Below are 18,803 nucleotides of genomic sequence, written 5' to 3' on the forward strand. Positions count from 1 at the left end.
TGCATCATCACGAATGTGCTCAAAGCATGTACGGCATGACAGCAGAAGAGAGCGAGATGGAGGGAGAGAGGAGAAAGAAAACAAAGACGCAAATTAAAAGAGGAATGAAAAAGACGGGATAAAACATAGAGAAGAGCGAGGGGAGAGATAGATATGGAGAGAAAGAGAGTCAGAGCAGTCTGTAGGGATGCAGGCGGGGGAGGAATGTGGTTTCCATGGCAACCCGCGGAAGGCTGAGCTCTGGGTGTCCGTTCCAGCTCTGCACTGCACCGGCCCTCGCCTCTCAGCCGCCTTGCTGTCTCTCTCCAGCCTCCCCCACTATAGCTTTCTCTTTACACCCCCATTCTCTCCCTTACAGTCCCTCCCTTCCCCTGCGCCTCCTCATCTCCCTCCTTCATGTGAAAGAGGGAGTCTCACACACACACACACACACACATACGCAGCCAGCTCCATATTATCCATACCAGAATCAACCTGTGCTGTCACTGTTTTATTATGCAGGCATTATCATACAAGCACAATGAATCCATGTGCTCGCAGCCACAGCCTGCATCACCTCATCTTTTACCTGGTCCAAGTCCACTAATCCAAACGCCCCCCTCACATACACCCACACACACACACACACACACACCTACTGCACTAGTTCTGGGCTTAGCTCAAAAGCCAACGCCTGCAGCCACTGTGCTGCCATGTGCCTCTGGCCGTGCTGTAATGGGGAAATGCGTGTGAACACGGCGGCCTTTAAAAGCACTGAAGAACATGGCAGCCTACTGAGACATATCTCTCACATGAAAGATGAGGACTGAGCATGTTGCTCGTGTAAGCATCAGATGAGCCACAATCCTTTAAAGAGACCGCTTGGCATTTGGAGAAGCATCATTTTGGTATCACTTTGGCAAGAAGCTTATCTGCTGTCTTGCCAAAAGTTACAGCACAATAAAACAAGAGGTGCCAGGTAATTAGCTTCTTTTAGCAGGACTGAAAACAGCACATTTAATTTTTTCTATCCAAACAAAAATCATAATCCACACAATGTAGTTTTTACATTTTTTTTCACTTGGAGATCAAACAAAGAGAAGGTGTTAATCTGTGAAATTTATACATGTTGGTAATATGGATTTTGTGACATTTTGACAAGCGAAGCCAGTTTTTTCCCACTGTTTCTAGTCCGAAACCAAAGTAAACTTCACATCTAATAGACAGACATGAGGGCGGTATTTGCCTTTTACCTCATAGCAAGCTAGTTAAACAAATAGTACTTTGGGCTTTTGTCTATCTATCTGAAAACATGTGCTGCACTTTTGTTAACTCATAAGAAGGACTGACATCCAAGGTTGAGTCATATTCATGCAGCAAAAAAAGTTAAAAAATAACCCTGTTTATAGTCAGCCTATATGATAAATCAATGCATTTTGTAACTTTTGTCAAGACATGCTCACTTGTTACAGTAAAAGTTGCATGTATACCAAGAGGTCAACAACTGATATTGGTTAAGAAGACACCAGAGCAAATCTTTCTCTGGTGGGAGAAGTTTCACCTCTCACCGTACTGTCTAGAAAATAAAGGACTAAGCAGAGCAATTAAAGATGGCTTTCGGGAACCAGTGAACGTTCTCCAGGAGTCAAATGTTGTCAGGTTAGGGATAGTCCAAACTTAGAGACTGTGGACAAGAAACCAATGACTACATTGACTGAAGTACGGTAGTCTGACATTAAACTGTGTGGAAAAAAAGAACTATCATAGTGAATAACGAGTGACTAAGAAAACGCTGATTCAGGGACAGCATATATTGCACAGTCTTAAATTACTTATTTAAATCTTTTTAAAACCAGCCCGTAGCTACAGTGAGATCCTCAGCATGGTGAATTATATGACCACATATTTTAGGCCTTTAAGTGTTTTATGATATACTATTAACCACGGTGTTCAGTATTACCATAATAAAAAGCTCAATAACTGTCGTGGAAATTTTGTAAGCATCACATCATCAGCGTCACAGTATCGTCTTTCTGACGTTTAATGGGATCATTGAGCAAAAGTTGAGTTCATGACAGTCCATGGAAGCAAATCTTTGCTTTGCGTAACTCACCTTTGGCACGTCGACATGAGAACGAGCCACCAAACCAGAAACTCGCTCCACTTTTTGAGGGCTGCTCCTGCTGGTCACTCGGACCCGGGACACACTCTGTCCCTCTTGATCCTGCAGGGGACACACATAGTATTTGTTTTTCAGACAAGTAACGTAAAAATATTGTCTTGCAATAACATGGACACGCTTGTGGATACCAGAAAAGATAATCATATACATTAATTTTCAAATGGCATTAAGTATATAGGTAAATGATGCTCTTCTGCATAATTTGTTAAAGCAGTCTGGTCAATCTCCACTGACCTCTGACATCAACAATGCACTTTCTCCCTGAGAACTGCTGCTCACTGGATATTTTCTCTTTTTTGGACCATTTTCTGTAAAAACCTAGAGATGTCTGGGAAAATCCCAGTAGACCAGCAGTTTCTGAAATTGCTAGACTAGCCCGCCCAGCAACAACAACCATGACACATTCAGAGTCACTTAAAATCACTTTTCTTGTCCGTTCTGATGCTCAGGTTGAACTTGAGCAGGTCATCGTGACCATGTCTACATTTCTAAATGCACTGAGTTGCTGCCATGTTGGCTGACTAGAGATTTGTGTTAGCGAGAAGTTGAACAGACATATCTAACAAAGATAGTGAGTTTTGTTGAATATATTATTATTATCATTCATAATAAATCCTATGAAAAAGATGTGTAATATGTTATACAGATTTACAAACTGTAGTACTAATTTAACCAACAGGAAATGCTAAATATGAAAAAATCACTCTGAAATCTTTTTGAAAACAATTGCAGAACTCAAAATTTTGAAGTGTGCATCTATTTTTTAAACAAAGTATTATGTTTTCTGTATTAGGTGTTCGGAGTAGATTACATGTCTTGTAATCCAAACATAACATTACTGATCCTAAACATGACATTAACTGCATTTGTAAATAATCTGACAACACCAACAGAGCTAGGACGAACAAGCTAGCTTAGTTTAGCATAAAGAGCTAACAGCTAATCTAGCTATGTCTCAAGTATAAATTTATCAGTCTACCAGCACCTCTACAGTTTACCAATACAGTATATACCTTTTTTTTTTTTACCTTCTTTTGTATTTTTAAATTATTTAGTCTGTCAAAGATGCTTCCTGAACCCTAAGCAGGACTTCTGACAGACATTTAACAATACCAGGCTAGCTATTTTCCAAGTCTTCAGGGTTTATGCTAAAAAAAATAGTCACCTACTAGCTCTTGTATCATAAAGAGAAATGAGCACATGTATCCTATTAGTGTTCTTAGATTTCTGCAAGGAAACAAGTTTGCTTATTTAAAACTTTTTATGTAATAATTTTAAATACTTTTTAAATTTAAAAAACAGTCAGGAGTGACTCCCAATCTTGTGAAATAACATTGTGTTGAAGAGAGAGAGTAGCTTTGGAAAATCAGAAAGTTAAGAAAAAAAATGCAGCACAGCACTGTTTGTTGTAAAAAGGGCGCAAGACACAAGACAGCCAAAGTTTAGCAAATATATTATATGAGGAAACTAAACACAGTGTCCTAAGCCTGGACATAGACTGAATAAAGACCCTTAACTGACAGCAGAGGGCAGCCTTTAGAGCAGGCCATCACCTGTGCAAATCTGCAAACATGTGTTTCCACCAATTTTTCAAATTTGTTTTCAAATAAAAGCTCTTAACTTCCTCCCGATGGCTTTAAATTAAAATGAAAGCTCCTCTTTTGCTCAAGTTGAAAAGATAATATATATACACCCACACGCTGAAGCATGCGGGCAGCTGTACCTGGCATCTATGTAACCAACAGGAAGAGAGTTGGAAGGCAAAATTCAACCATCAGAATTACATCAATGTGAAGTTTGCAGTCTTCTCACAACATTTTCTTTACATTAGTGAGGCTCAGTGAGTGTGTCCTTTGATGGCACCTTCTCCACATTTAGGACAGGCAGGTCAGCTGACACTGGCAGACAGTGCAGCTGTAGCCCCTTCTAATGCTGGAAGCTAACAGTATGCCTTTTGCACAGCACACATAGCCAGACATCTGCAAATTGGTGCAGTCATTCAATTAATTACTTCAAGTCCTATAACACTGGGAATTCATGATATATTTAAATTCTATTCTTTTGATATTTCATGATTATATCCCAATACAACCAAACTAGTGACATCACACTTAGCTTGGAACCAAAACATTAAATAACCACTATGAAATCAATCACATGAAACTAACTTGTTCTCTTATGGTTTCTTTTATTTATTTTCCAAAGGAGCCATTCTCCACTCTCACCTGCTACTCTGCACCAAATCAGGGAATTTGCAGACTCATTTAGTTTCCCTCCCATCCTCCACTCAGGTGATCGCATGGCTAGAATACTGATGAGCACCTCGTCGGGTGTCCATTAAGCAGCTCTCTTTCTCTCCCTTAAACTTCCCACTATGACTGCTGCATCCTTCCAGCAGCTTCTCTCTTTCCAGGACTGTGCCTATAGGCCTCACAAGCAGCTGGGATCCAGACAGTGAAGGATGGGGGAATGGATCAAGAGGCATGTTGCACTGAATTAGAAGCTGAACAGGGTGGATCACAGATGCACAGAGACGAGCTTAGGATGTTGGACTAAAGTTCAAGCCACAGTCATAATTTATGGTTTAGATCCTCTACCATGGGGAGTGACAAAGTTTGAACACATGGCCCTGCAATAAGCAACAATTTATGCTTGAATAATCCAGTGATTTCAAACCAGGGCTACTTTTTTAACTGCCCAGCAAGGGGAAAGGTTGTAAGAAAGGACGGTTAATTTTTAAAAATGACTATTTTTTGGAACAGATGATTGTAAAAGAAAAAGTCTTCTGCTCTGCAGCATCAGTTCAATACAATCAAGTGGATGACAAGTTTAGTGCAGTTCCTCTGTTCAACTGACCAGCCATAATCCAGTTCAGAGTTATGAAAATTTAAAAAAAAAACACACTGACATTAAGTGATTGACTTGGGGGAAGGGCTGTTAAGCATAAAGGAATAATGTTAGATTAAACCTTAGTTCCCATGTTGAATGTTGAATTACTCTCACCTTCCTTTACATAAACCAAAAGGCACTGAAAAAAGTCCTACATGATGTAAAGCCACATGAGGATTCATAAAAACAGCATCAATCGAATTATTGGACTGTGGATGAAAGTTATTATTGATCCCATCACACCAAACACAAAGAGCAGCTGGAGTGGATCAGAAATGTGACGACCATCCTGAGAAAAAATCTATGCTTATTTTTAAAATGAGTCATCTAGGAGGTATAGCGTGAGCCATCAGTTGTCATACATAAATCACCGTTTACAATTTAATGTCTTTTCTACAGAGTTGGCTCTTTTTTGGACTGCTTAATTTATTTGTATAAACCCCATATTGACATATCTCCCTTTTTTTACACTGAAAACTGTGTAACATGGGATCTGGGACAGCACTTAGTAAATAATAAACAGCAAAGAAGCTGCATCAGGCAGCAAATTAATCAGCAGAAAACAATAAACAGAAAAAAGCACTAAAGCTAAATAAACTATGAAGGATCCCCATTTATGGTAAAATGGGTCCTGAGCAAAATTAGGGAATCAGTGTTTCAGTCAGGCAGCTTGGTCGAAGTAAATACTTTATAAAAGTAAATATGGAGATTAAAGATACTATATCTGCTAAAAATGAACTAAGTCTGATCTTATCTGTGGTCTATGTCAAAACAAACAGTCATATGTAAACTCATACGCCTATCGAGTTTGCCATGATGGCTTGTGATGACTGGCAGAGGGAGCAAGTCTGTATTTTCCAGCATACTTCCTCTCTGTAGCTCACCAATGAATTCAAAATCACACATTATATTTTGTAATACATTAAAACTGAGAAAAGCTTTAAAACCAATGTTGAGGGGGCTTTTGTCACCTCTGAAGTATTTTGATGGCAGCTAATGGTCGTCTTTCAACGCTACCAAGACTCCAGTCACCTAAAGGCAAAGTAAGTGCTCATTCAGTTGATGTTTGAGCAGATCTGAAATCATCTCCTAATAATCTATCACTAAACTGCTCCACACTCACAAGGTGAAATACAGTCTTGGTTTTACTAAGCATGTTAATTAGCTGGATTAAACGACAACAGTGTCTTTGAAGAGTATTTCAGGCCAGTGTAATTGTATTAGTCTGACATTTCAGTTCAAGAATCTGGTTTCTTTGCTTAAAAGAATGAAAGCTAGCCATTGTGCCTCAAATTACATTTTTTAAAATTACATTTAAAAATTTGGTGCTGAAATTGAAATCATGTTGTGCCGGTCCAGCCTGCGTGGGGACTCAAACTGCAAACAAATGTGTAGGCACACTCATGTCGTCATTATTATACAGACGCTATAGCATATCTCTCTTGGCTACAAAGAAAAAGAACAAAGGCCATTCAGCTAATGAGTTATTGAAGTCAGCCAAAGATCAATTTCATTAACATTTTGGCATAGCTCAAGGAAAGTTGCAAAGCAACATTAAAGCACACAAGTGATATCAAGTGAGCAGTTCCAACCCATCTAAAGGCCATTAGGGGATAAGTGACAAAAAAGTGTCTGTATATAACCAGAATGTGTGGATTTGTTTTACATCACTTGCCTCCACGATGCTGTACATTTAAAAACATTTAGGCCTACATAAAATCTCCCTTCATCCTGCGTCCCACACTAAAAATATTCGAAATAACCATGCGACTATAAACACTTGTTATAATGACAGGACTGGCTGACTCCCACTGATGAGCAAATGGTAATCAGCGCTCTTTTGACTCTGTCTAATTTCCTCTTCTCCCTCTACCCATGGGTGCCCCCGTCCAACTTTTTCTCTGTCTGACACTCACTCACCAGGTTGAAGTCATAGCTACTGTGACTCATGGTGACATGTTATCCGTGTAGGAGTGCGAGGGACACAGGTAATGACATCTAGTGTTGCCTACTGAGTAACAGCAAAGTGCACAACAGCACGTGTGAACATTAAGCTTATTTTCTTGAAATATATAATGTAAAGCAGGAAATTTACCTCCCACACATCGCGCCTGTTGTCTTCTTTCACAACAGTTTGTTCTGTGTTCAGTTGCAAGGTCACCTCGTAACACTCTTGAATATCTGCGAGGAAAAGAAAACTATAATAAGCATTTTTTTCCCTTTACTTGGACCACAACAAACATTACAGCAAAAGACTTTCTTTTTTTTACTTTGTCATCTCTACATCTTTGTAAGTTCTCAGTCGTCTAACTGCTTTGGATGCGTTAAAGAATCCGCCGATCAATCACCGGCACTTGGGGAGAAGTCTGTTTTTTGTCCTCAAGGGTACAGTTGGTAAAAATGTGGGGGTGGGAGTCGTCTGTTTACATGGAAGCTATGTCTCCATATTTGCAAGTGTTCTTCTTATCTTCTTGCTGAACTACATGACTCAGGTACTGACTAAGTACATCATCAAGTCTGTGTCTAACATTATAATTTATCATACTACCTGACAAGAGTGTGTCACAAAAAAAGAAAGAAAAACATCCTGCACGTTGTTATTTGTCAGTGTCACAGATCACTTACACGACACGTGATTTTAAGATCTCTTTGCTTTGAAACTCGGTTTTACGCCAAGACTTCTACACATATTAACGAATCAATACATGTAGTTCACTCTAGCTGACTGATGGGACAATTTATAAACTCTTGCATTAGCAAATTTGGCCACTTCAACACATGAGCATCAGAAAGGGACAAAAACAACTCGATATCACAGCAAAGCATGTAACCCTGGCCCACCATGTGGATGTCATGCTTTGCTTCTCCTAAGTGTGAAATAGGCGCGCATGCAGAAGTTGCAGTACCAGGATGCTTTACTGTTATGTTGGGTTGGGAAAAAAATATGTGATTTAACTGAATTTGAATCTGTTATGGTTGCTGGACTGTGAGTGAGTGTTTTATAAACTGACGATCTACTGGGATTCCCCACACAACCATCTCTCGGGTGGTCATCTTTACTGAGTATGGTCTGAAAAAGAGAAAATATCAAGTGAGCAGCAGTTCTCTGCCAAAGGTCAGAGGAGAATGGTCAGAGCTGACAAGTAATTCAAGAAACTCCTGGTTACAACCAAGACAACGCTAATATAGTTATTATTCAAGGATAGTGTAACCATGGTAACCATCTTTGATTAGCATGTACTAACATGACAGCTAAACATAAAGAACAGCTAATAATAACGACACCGTAAAGCCACCAGTGGTGCTAATAAAAGAACTTAGGAGCATTAATGTCTATATCAGATTTTCCCCGGAGCCACACGAGTTCTTTTTTCTAGACTTTTAGGAAACAGGGATCCCCCAAAACTACATGCATGGGCAGGGCTAATCAAGCATTTGCCATTAATTGTTAGGCAGCATGAAATTCAATCAAAAGTGAGTAAGTCTCAGCGCACTCTTTAACTCCTCCCCCCTTCTTCTGAAGTCTTCTCATCACTTCTTGGCCCATGTCCCACGGTCAGCCGCTGAGTGGCAGCCGTTTGACAAGAATGCGCTGAGACAATTTTGCTGATGCCAAGTGAGCGCCTGGTTACTGCAGTGTTGACATAAAGAGGTTGCAGAAGAGTTCATCAACTTCGCACAGTTCACTGTCAGGACAAAAATGGGCTGCAAAACACTTTGGAGGTGAAACGTTTTAAACATGTCTTTCAAGAATGTGCACCTCTTATTGAAACGGGGACTCAAAGTCTATGTGCATGTGTGAGACGGAGAGACAAGAGTCAGTATGTCCCAACAAGACGCTGTAAGAACAAAAGTGTAAGAATGGAGCATGTGACTCATCACTGTGTCTGAATGTGGAGGAGTGAAGCCATGTGTGGGCAGAGCAGTTTGATGACCAGCTGACTAAAGAGCAGCCTCACTTACACAAACTCTTATGCACATGCAGACACGCAAACATGCTGTGGGCCTACCTGCAATAACCTAATTCCATATAGATGCAAATATCCACAGTCACGCAAATGAGCCTCCTTACTTTACCTCATTATTTTCTACACATATTGTAGTACGCCACACTGTCACTGTGTTTATTATCTCTCTGTGTTATATAAGCATCCCAATAGTGAATGGATACAGTGCATGCAACATAACTAAAACGTCCTCAGCTTAATTCCAGCTGAGAAACCGACTGCATTTTACACCCCGCCTCTGACTGCTTGTTTTCCAGTCTTCCAGGTCACTGTCCAATAAAAGAAAAAAATGCCTAAAGACAATCATTTGAAAAAAAAAAAAAAGGTATCCTCATATCCCCACACAGAGTAGTTGCTGAAAATTTATTGTTACTGATGGTTGAGCAAAATTTTTATTTAAAAGTGACTTCTCTCTACCTGAAAAGTCTAAATCCAATACAAGATCAACTCTTATAGTAAAGAATTTTGCTTTGCATCTGTGTCTGCTGGTCTGGGTGTTTTAGAAACTGCTGATCTACGAAGATTTTTGTGCACAGCTATCTCTAGGGTTTATAGTCCGAAACGGGGAAAATATCCAGCGAGCTGCAGTTCTCTGGGTGAGAATGCCTTGTTTATGTCAGAGGTCAAACAAGAATTGTCAGACTCCTTGGAGCCGCTAGAAAGACAACAATAACTCAAACAAAACTTGTTACAAACAAAGTATGCAGAACTGCACCTCTGAACACACAACATGTTGAACCTTGAAGTAGATACAACAGCAGAGGATCACAGCTGGGGCCACTCCTGTCAGCTACAAAGAAACAGAAAAGAATATTGGAAAATGTTGCTGGGTGAGAATTTGTCATAAACAACACGTCTTGTATCAGTGGTATCCTCCTAACCTGAACATAACAAAGCACAATCGGCTTCCACGGTCATCAGGTTTCAATTCATTGCGATGTGGTGGAACAGGAGACTGACATCATGTATGTATGGTCAATATGGACCAAAAGCTCTGATAGATGTTCCCCAACCTTGTTGAACCTTGTGAGTTCTGAAGGCAAAAGGGAGTCCAACCTGGTACTATCAAGGTATACCCCAATAAAGATTCTGGTTAGTGCGAGCTACTGCTGTACTCAAAAAATATTCAAGCCCAAAAAGGGCATGAATATTTTCCATGTCAATTTTCCAATTAATTTTATACATCAGTGTAATGTAAAACATAAAATTCAATGGAATCTGTTCTGATCTGAATATGTTTCTTAATGAATATTTATATAACTGAATAAAACTATTCATTTCTGTTGCGTTTCATTCGAAATAGATGTTTATGAAGGTAAAGAATCATTTGTTGACTTTATATAGCAGGCAGCTATGCCACTTTCTACCTTTTAGCTGTATAAAGCTAATCTAAAGATGGAATTTAGGAAGTGAAGCTAAAGATAGTCATAAGCTTAAATTCAAACTGAAGACTACCACCTGACCTTTGACCTAACCTCACAGAGACATTGGACATGCACAAGCTAGGATAGACTATTACTGTGAGCTGTAAAAGGCCTACTTGTTCATGCACTTGTATATTATTCTCACACAATCTTTGACAAAAATACACACAATCGTTTTATTTTGAAGACGCCTCATGACATAAAATAACCAAATATCTAAGCAGCAGGTCGTGTAGAGATCTACTGTGACACAAAAACCCAAACAAACATAAATTACTCAAGGCAAAAGTCTAAATTTTATAGGGTTATCAAATGTCACTTCCTGAGCAGTACTCAGCTTTCTAACATATTCGCTCATCTTTCTTTCCAGTACTGTCTCTCACACATTCATGTTTTTTTCTTCCCTTGAAGATACAGCCACAGTACCTTTAACTAATAGACAGACTGTGTGCCAAACTGCACAGAAACAGCTTAAGTGTTAATTAATATTTTAAAAAAAAGTGTAACTCCACTTGTGTTCCTGCTCCAGTTCTACAGAGCTAGATAGATGCTGAAGTACTGAAACCACAACTTTACTGACATCTGCACACAGGATTTTAGGAGTTGCAGGTATAGGACAATCAGGTGACACAGGAATATCAGGCTGCTTATTTACAAATATCAAATAGTTTGAAGTTATTGTGTATTAATACTTTTGGATTTCAACATTAAAATGTATACAAATGCTAAATGGAGTCAATTACTTTTTAAATAAAGTCAAATCTGAAACGTAAAACTAATGCAAAGCCATCACTATAATTCTTACTGAGGAGCTTAGATTACAGGAAGTCTCTGCGCCAGGCGGAAAAAGATCCGAGAGACTGAGCCGCCAGTATTGCTTAATATTTTTCCTGACTACTGATCCTGTCAATGACACAGATCCGGCAAAGATGCATGGTTTAAAGCAATCATCTGGTTCATCTAGCTCAACAAAGGCTCTCAGAAGAATTCCCTTTTTTTATCAACAGCTTTTACTTGCCTTGTTTGCTGAGGTTGCTGCTTTTACGATTGAGAGACAGACAGACAGCAAAGGCATGCCCTGCTTTATGACAGTAGTAACATTGTTTCTCTGGCTTTGGACTTGGTGGACCACCTTTAGCTTATTGGGGCTAAAATGCAGCATTTTTCTACGTATGCTCACAGTTGGATCTTTCACATTTACTCACACAAATACTCTTGTAGGTCAAGGCAAATTTCTGCAGCAGAACTTTAGCCTGCTGTAGGGTGGTTACATTTTATTCATTCAAATGTAGCACAATCTGCTCTGAGACACAGCTCTCGAACTGTTCAAACAACATCAGCTCACTTAGTGTTTGAAAGCCAGTAACTTTGCTTGGTACATCCCATCTGTCAAAGCAAACTTAAAAATTGTTTGAAAAGAGGTTCTCTTCATTTTACAAGAGAGCAGCCTCGGGTACCAACTCTGGTACCTTTAAATTTGTCGTATATGATGCTATCTTCAGTTGAGGGAGCTGCACAAGCCTCTTGTGCCTTATCAACCAGCTTGTAGTGAAACGGAAGAGACCAAAGATACTTTGGCTAATGCAAAGCAACAGCAATGGAAGCACAAAAATGAAAGAAGGTCTCTGCTTCAGTTTCCTGAAACCGAAGGAATAGACCAATAGTCTTACTCACAATGAAGAAGAGAGATGAGGAACAACAGAAGGACCAGTAGTACCTTCTTGACTTTGTTAAGGAGGCACAGAAAATGGCTCAGTGTTACTCTTTTGACACTAACTCAAGCTGGAGGATCCTGATATTCTAAAACTCAATTTCCCTTTGGGATTAATAAAGTTTCTCTGATTCTGATTCTAATAGCAGCCTTCAATCTTACGGCAGTTTAATTTGAACTCAAGCTCATCTTTACATGTATTGTCTTTTGCCTCAATTTTAAGATGGGCTAGGTGCATTAAAGCATAAATAAACTTTAGACAAAGGTGAACAATCAAGAGAAAATGAGGCCCGAGGCCCCTGCTGAGACCCTGAGGTGAGCAGCAGCTTCACCGGCCTCCTCCCCCACCCTTTCTAAGGAGCAAACCATTCTGTCCACCATTAGGAACAGCAGACTTAAACTCCTTTTCTGTAGTGCATTCTTTCTAATGGTCGACAAGGGACAACTGGTTGCAGATATCAGCTTGAATGGGTACATTCTAAGAGAAAATAGCTATGCTGCTGCCTTGATTGAAAACCTCAGCGAGTCCTTTTATAGTTTTGACATAGTTTATGATTATGGTAGATGGTTAAGGCCAAAACACTCAACTTGAGGCTTCAAAATGTAGGAGCACAAACTAACGAATGTCCACCTGTCTATGTATTTAAGAAAAGTACCGGTAAGTTCAACCTTGATTAAATCTTGAAAAATATTAGTTTAGTTAAGTTTTGCAGGCCATGCTTCAGCTGCATCTTGGACACCTGGCTTGTTTTCACACAGCTAACACTTCTAATTACATCACTCATCTATTTTTGGCAGAGTTAACAAGTGAGAGAAAGGTGCTCAATCACATCTTGAAGTGTTCTGAGATCAGGATTCACAGACACACTTCGTACAGGGCTTTCGCTTTTTTCCACTTCAGTGACCTTCCAAACAAAGTTAAAAAAGAAATCGTTGAACTGTTCCAACCCTCACAGACCACATAAATTCCTGACCATAAAACACAACACACAATCCAGACCAGAAGTCTCTTTCACAGGACCGATTTCTGGGTCTATTTTGGGGCGTCTGGTCGAAAGCTTTTTTTGTCACAGTTTAGGGGGGTTTTCCCGCATTTCCCCCCTCATCCACAGTCCTCCAAAATATCTGCATGCATGATCGGTGCATTGCAGGCCTCTTCTTTTTGTCATGTACCTATTTAATTAGACTGACATCATCTCTGTACTTCCTGCCTGGTTGAATCACAAACAAAAAAAGACAGTGCCCCTGGTTCTTTACATGATGATGAGCAACCCACTGCTCACCAGAGCAACACATTGACAGAAAACTAGGTCACAGTTTTAAGGCAGGGCAAACAATTCCCTCCCTTGTCGCTGTTTAAATGAAATATTCCCCAGGAATTTAGGCTCCACTGTAATTGAAAGTGTGTCGGCCTGTATGTTTGCCCCAACTCACAGCGAGCAGCACCCCGTGCTCCCCACTGTATGTTTGTACGTTGGAACAAAAGGGTAGATGCGCAGTTAAGGCAACCTTTGTTTGTGACTGTGCAGCCATGCTGACATCCAAATGGATGAACGCTGAACCTTCCCACGGGACGTGCAACACCTCTTTACTTCCCGCAGAGTATCAAAGTTAAAGAAACTGTAAAGACAGAATACTTTACTATGCATCAATTTCTTTAGAGTCTGAAAATGGCAGATTTTCAGACTCAGGTCTTTCATCTCTTCTGAACAACACAGTCCCTGCTCCAGAAAATTTCCTCCCACCATTAGACTAAATGGCCCATATGAACCAGTTCACATGGCCCTGAGCATGTGAAGGCAAACACAACAGGAGCGGATAAGAGGATGAGTAATGTTTATACTGCACTGTATTCCTATTAGTGCTATGAACCGGCTGCTCTTCCACTCCGCCTGCACTGATGAGAACCACATGTTGAATGAGGGGCCAGTCTTCTTCAACCATTCACCTGAGACACAGCGACCAGACGGCTCTTCTACTTCTTCTACCCTCACACATTGTGCAGATGGTCCAGAGAGCCAGGACGGCCTGGAAGAGGCTCGCATGGGAGCCTAGAGCTATTTATTTTCCTGTCGGCCTCAGGCTCGGCCCTGATTGAACATTCTTTGCGAGGAATGTTTGGAATCCTGAAAGCTAATCCTCTCCGAGTCTCCCTCACCTCAATAAATAATAAAATACATTAGATCTGATTTCAGGTTGATTACATTAAAACAGTGCATGGTCAAATGTCCACTAATACCTGGAGAAATGGTCAGTAACCACATGGGGTTTTTTGGTGACTTTCTCTCTCAACTTTAGGGTGATTTTTTTAACAAGTTAACCAAGTTCAATAGCTTTGGTTAGCATTCTAACAAAAGGGTGACATCTATCCAGTACAAAGTAACACATTACTGTAATCACATTACCATTTATGGTAGCGTGGAATGGTAGCAGCACAACTGTAAAGTGCAAACTGCATTCAGGACAGAAGTAGTTTCATTATGTCGTTCAGTTCATAATAATTTAAAGAGCTTGGAAAGAAAGTGACTGGATTTCTTTAGGTTTCGTGAAGATGCTTCTTCAGTTCCAACAACCAAATGGTGGAGAGTCCCAGGTAAACCCTACTTGGCGTTGTCTCTTAAGAGGGTCGTTGAACTACTGTTGATCATGTGACTCATCACATGAGCCAAGGTGCAGGAAAAGAACCAAAAAAGCTGATGTTGCTAGCACAACATTAGCTCTTTGCAAACATCTGCACAGACAGCATGCTAATCCAAAGGTAGAGAAGAACCCTGAATGATACTAAACCTCCACCCAGCAGCTACAGGCTGATCTTCAGTAGGGAACAAAACGAGTAAAGAGCACTAAGGCTTGCAACATTGTAGCCTCGATGCAAACCAGTGGTGTCATTAATATAAAGCCACTAAACTGTGCAATCAACAGTTATTTCATTGTGATGAAAAAACCCCAACTGCATATTTAAGCCTGCACCAAAGTGCAATAAACTTTTAATCCCTAAACTCAGTGAGTATGGATAAAAAAATCTTTTGAGACTCAAGAAAACATCAGTATCTACAGACAATTTCAGAGGTTATCGTCAGCACAAGCATGATAGACTTCTTGCAATCAGTGCATCAGATTAAAAGCAAGTATTTCAATTGCTTTTCTTCATGTGTTACACGTTGTGATTGACTTAACAGCACATAAAGGCAACACCGGTTACATTTAGATCCATGATTTGTTGGAGAAAGACACAAACATTCTAGTTTTACTTTTGTACACCTCAATGGTGGACTGAATTTGTATTTTATAGCTTTTCACTACAATTTTAAACACAAGGTCCAAGGAGATGTCAGTGCAAGTGACACAACATCTAACCAAGTCAAGAAAACTCTTGATAAGGTGCGTGTATCATTATTAATATATGCAATTGTTAGATGCCTTCATGAATGGAAATGCAAAGAGTTTACAACAAGATGCAAACCCAAGAACAAGAAGAGGAAATTAGACCTGTCCAGGAATCACCTAAAAGAGCCTGCTGAGAAAATCTTAGGAGATGAATGAATGAAGATTACCTTGTGCCAAAATGATGGGAATAGAAAAGTATGCATAAGGAGAGAAACAACTCCTAATCCAAAGCAAATCACGTCATCGGACACACATGATTGAAGCAATTTTATGGCATGGGCATGTATGGTTGCCAGTGAAACCAGGTCACTGGTGTTTACTGATGATGTGACTCCTGATAGAAGCAGAAGGATGAATTCTTCAGTATACAGGGCTACACTCTCTGCTCAGATCCAATCAAATGCTGCAAATGCTGCCAATCCCACAGAGCTTCACAGTGCAAATTGAGCCTCTGAAAATGAGGGACTACATATTCTTTTTTAAATTCTCTACTTCCTAAACCATTCATGCAAACTCAGTCACATTTTTATGGTTCTATCCACCATTTGCTCCAGCCTACATTTTTAGAAACCATTCAAATGAGACTTAACAACTCATTTGGTCTTAAAATGTGGACTCTGGGTGATGAGGTACAACAAATTAGTCTCTATAATGAGCCCCTTACCTTTGACAAGACGCAAAAAGAGCAATACATTTTATCTTTATGTTTAAAGGGTTCATCAGTCAGCACAAGAAAGTATACCTTAAACTCCCTTCAGTATACATCATTAGCAAAACGAGCCACACTGTATCATTTTTAACTGCTGCCTGAGTCATAGCCGCCCTTCCCCCCTTAGATCCCCAGCAAAGAAGCAGCAGTGGGTCAGCAGAAGCAATAGCAGACCCAGGGGCTAGCATCATTATAACATGGCTGTGGTAATTAGAAGGACCACTCAACCATTTGCTAAACTGAAGTAATGTGCCTTATCTGCTCTAAAAGGAAGTGAGGATAAGGTTCACACAGGCTCATTTCCAAAAACACAAAACACACCACACTCAGCTTGTCATGGAGGTGTAGCTGGTTACAACTAACATTAACTCATGATTCACTATTAGCAAACACTTTAGCCAGAAGCAGTTACATTTGCTTCTGGCTAAAGTGAATAAAGTTTTCTGACTTTATGATCTATACCCTGCTGATACAGTTTTATGAGACATAAATGTGCCTATTTTTGTAAAACTGAAAGGAGGAATTGTGTTTCAACAGTGTGACAGGTCAGAGTTTATAACAGCACAGTCTATAGATAGACTGAGTTGAGCGTGGCTTTAATGGGATTTTATTACAATCCGAGTATGCTACAGAGGTGGTTAAACAGCAAACCTTTGTGAGGCAGACTGAAAGGCCTCTTTCATAAGACTTAATTGGGAAACATTTAGACTCAGTTAACTTCCCATACAAATTAATACAACCTGACCCCGTCTCCATCCTGTGTCAGCCTTCAGCCAATCACACGGCCACGCAAATCAAACTATACCAGCTGCACTAAATCTAATACTGATAGTGTGTGGCAACAGCGCACAGTAAATTAAAGGAGATCAAGAAAAAAAATACCTCCCATTCTTAAGAAGATAGACACATGAAGAGGAAGCGTTGTTTGGAAAGGACATCCTGAGAAAGGTCTGATGCAACATAAGCTAGAGGGAAAAGTTTCGAAAGACTCTCTTCTTCAAAACAAGCTTACCGAGAAGGGCTTGAAACAGCTGGCTGCCCAAGATGGAAGACACTTTGCCCACGCTGGTCTTCAAGGCCTGTTCCTCTGGACTGGTCAGGTTGGACTGGTACTGCTTGAGCAGCCTCGCTGCCCTAGCTGTGTCTGCCTCACAAAATAAATACATGTCTCAGAACAACAGCAGCAGCAAAGCTACATAGAGACAGGGGAAATGAAATAACAGTGTTATGAACCTGTATCCCATTTGAGAGGCTAGAAAAAAGACATTCGTGGAGTTGCAATTTTCAAAAATGTCAGCAATTAATCAGTTCATACAAAAATTCCTGACTACTCTAAACTTACCTCTTTATTTTAGCTCTAATTAAACTATTATTAAATGTAAATACATGTAGCCAACAATACTGCCACTACTGCTTTTCTTTGCACAGACACACACTGTTATAAGAATTTAAATAAATAATAAAATACGGAAGATTTCTCCTTTTTTTAAACTAAACGTATCACTGCTGCTGCCTGTTATAGTCTCCTGCAGAGCACTTTAAAGGCATTTCTCTCTTTCCCATCAGGACTGTGCAGCTGGTTGTTGAACCCGGTGGGTGGTGAGGAGCACAGAATGCAGAGTTGATGCACATCACGAAGGTAAATCTACTACTTCACAGTTTCCTACCTAATCCTGAACATTATGATCGAGTAGGAGAATAACATCTCAGAAAACAACAACAACAACAATAATAATACCAACAGCACGGAAGCTGACAATTTCCACTTACTCTTAACTTTCTCATTCCCTGAGGGCTAAAACAACAGTCTGGTTTCTCGAGGGGATTACAGCGGAGGTTCGTGGGACGTTGAAAAGCCGTGCAATAACTTTGATGGCGTAATGAGCTGGCATTAACCTAAAAACTTTAACTTTACCCGAGTATATAAGAAAAAATGTGACACGTGGGGGAAAAAAAGATATAACGTTACATGAACGGTACTCACCATATTTATGCACCATCATGTGGCCGACTTGAAAAGTCACATAAGTTATAATTTCGGGGTGTTTTGAGGGTTTAAGAAGCAAGAATAATAACTGCGATAGTTTCGGATAATTTTATAACCGGGACTGTCGCTCCTTCCTCACAACAGATTTTTTTTTTAAATCCAGTCGCTGACACTCGCAGTCTGTCTGAAGTGTCGCTGCAGCGGTCCGCAGTGTGGTCCACACCCACTGACTGAGGTTAAGATGTGAAAAAGCAAAGACTGTTTACTTCATGTCAACTTTTCCAGAAGTTTTCTTTTTTGGGGGGGCAAAACGGCTCCAGAGCGTGACATGTTCACGTTCCTCCTCCCCTCTCTCACACACGCCTCGCCTCCGTGGAGAAGGCCCACCGGTCCGGCCATAGCGGCCCCATTTGCACTGTCAGTATTAACGCTTTAAACACTGACACCTGCAGATAGCTTCAGCACATGACATCACTAGTAATGATCAGCGTGTTACTTAAGCCGTTTTTGTCTCTCGTTGCATGTTTA

At 40.2% G+C, this 18,803-nt stretch overlaps 1 protein-coding gene across 4 annotated transcripts in view; it reads right to left on the reverse strand.

Moving 5' to 3' along the window:
- The window catches only part of dlg3 (discs, large homolog 3 (Drosophila)), a 79,311-nt gene extending 60,578 nt beyond the window's left edge, over positions 1-18,733 (reverse strand). For 2 of the 4 annotated variants that reach the window (XM_026144479.1, XM_026144391.1), the window contains exons 1-4: positions 18,273-18,330; positions 17,301-17,432; positions 7,146-7,231; positions 2,093-2,203 (exon numbers count right to left, since the gene is read on the reverse strand). In XM_026144479.1, coding sequence (XP_026000264.1) covers positions 2,093-2,203; positions 7,146-7,231; positions 17,301-17,432; positions 18,273-18,291 — 348 coding nt within the window. In that variant the 5' untranslated portion in view covers positions 18,292-18,330. Of the gene's footprint in view, positions 1-2,092; positions 2,204-7,145; positions 7,232-9,772; positions 9,984-17,300; positions 17,433-18,272 lie in introns of those variants that run through there. The other 2 variants (XM_026144495.1, XM_026144410.1) reach the window with 2 other exon arrangements.
- Between the last annotated feature and the right edge of the window lie 70 nt (positions 18,734-18,803).

The sequence above is a fragment of the Astatotilapia calliptera genome, chromosome 2 (assembly GCF_900246225.1).
Source record: "Astatotilapia calliptera chromosome 2, fAstCal1.2, whole genome shotgun sequence".
Taxonomy (NCBI): Eukaryota; Metazoa; Chordata; class Actinopteri; order Cichliformes; family Cichlidae; genus Astatotilapia; species Astatotilapia calliptera.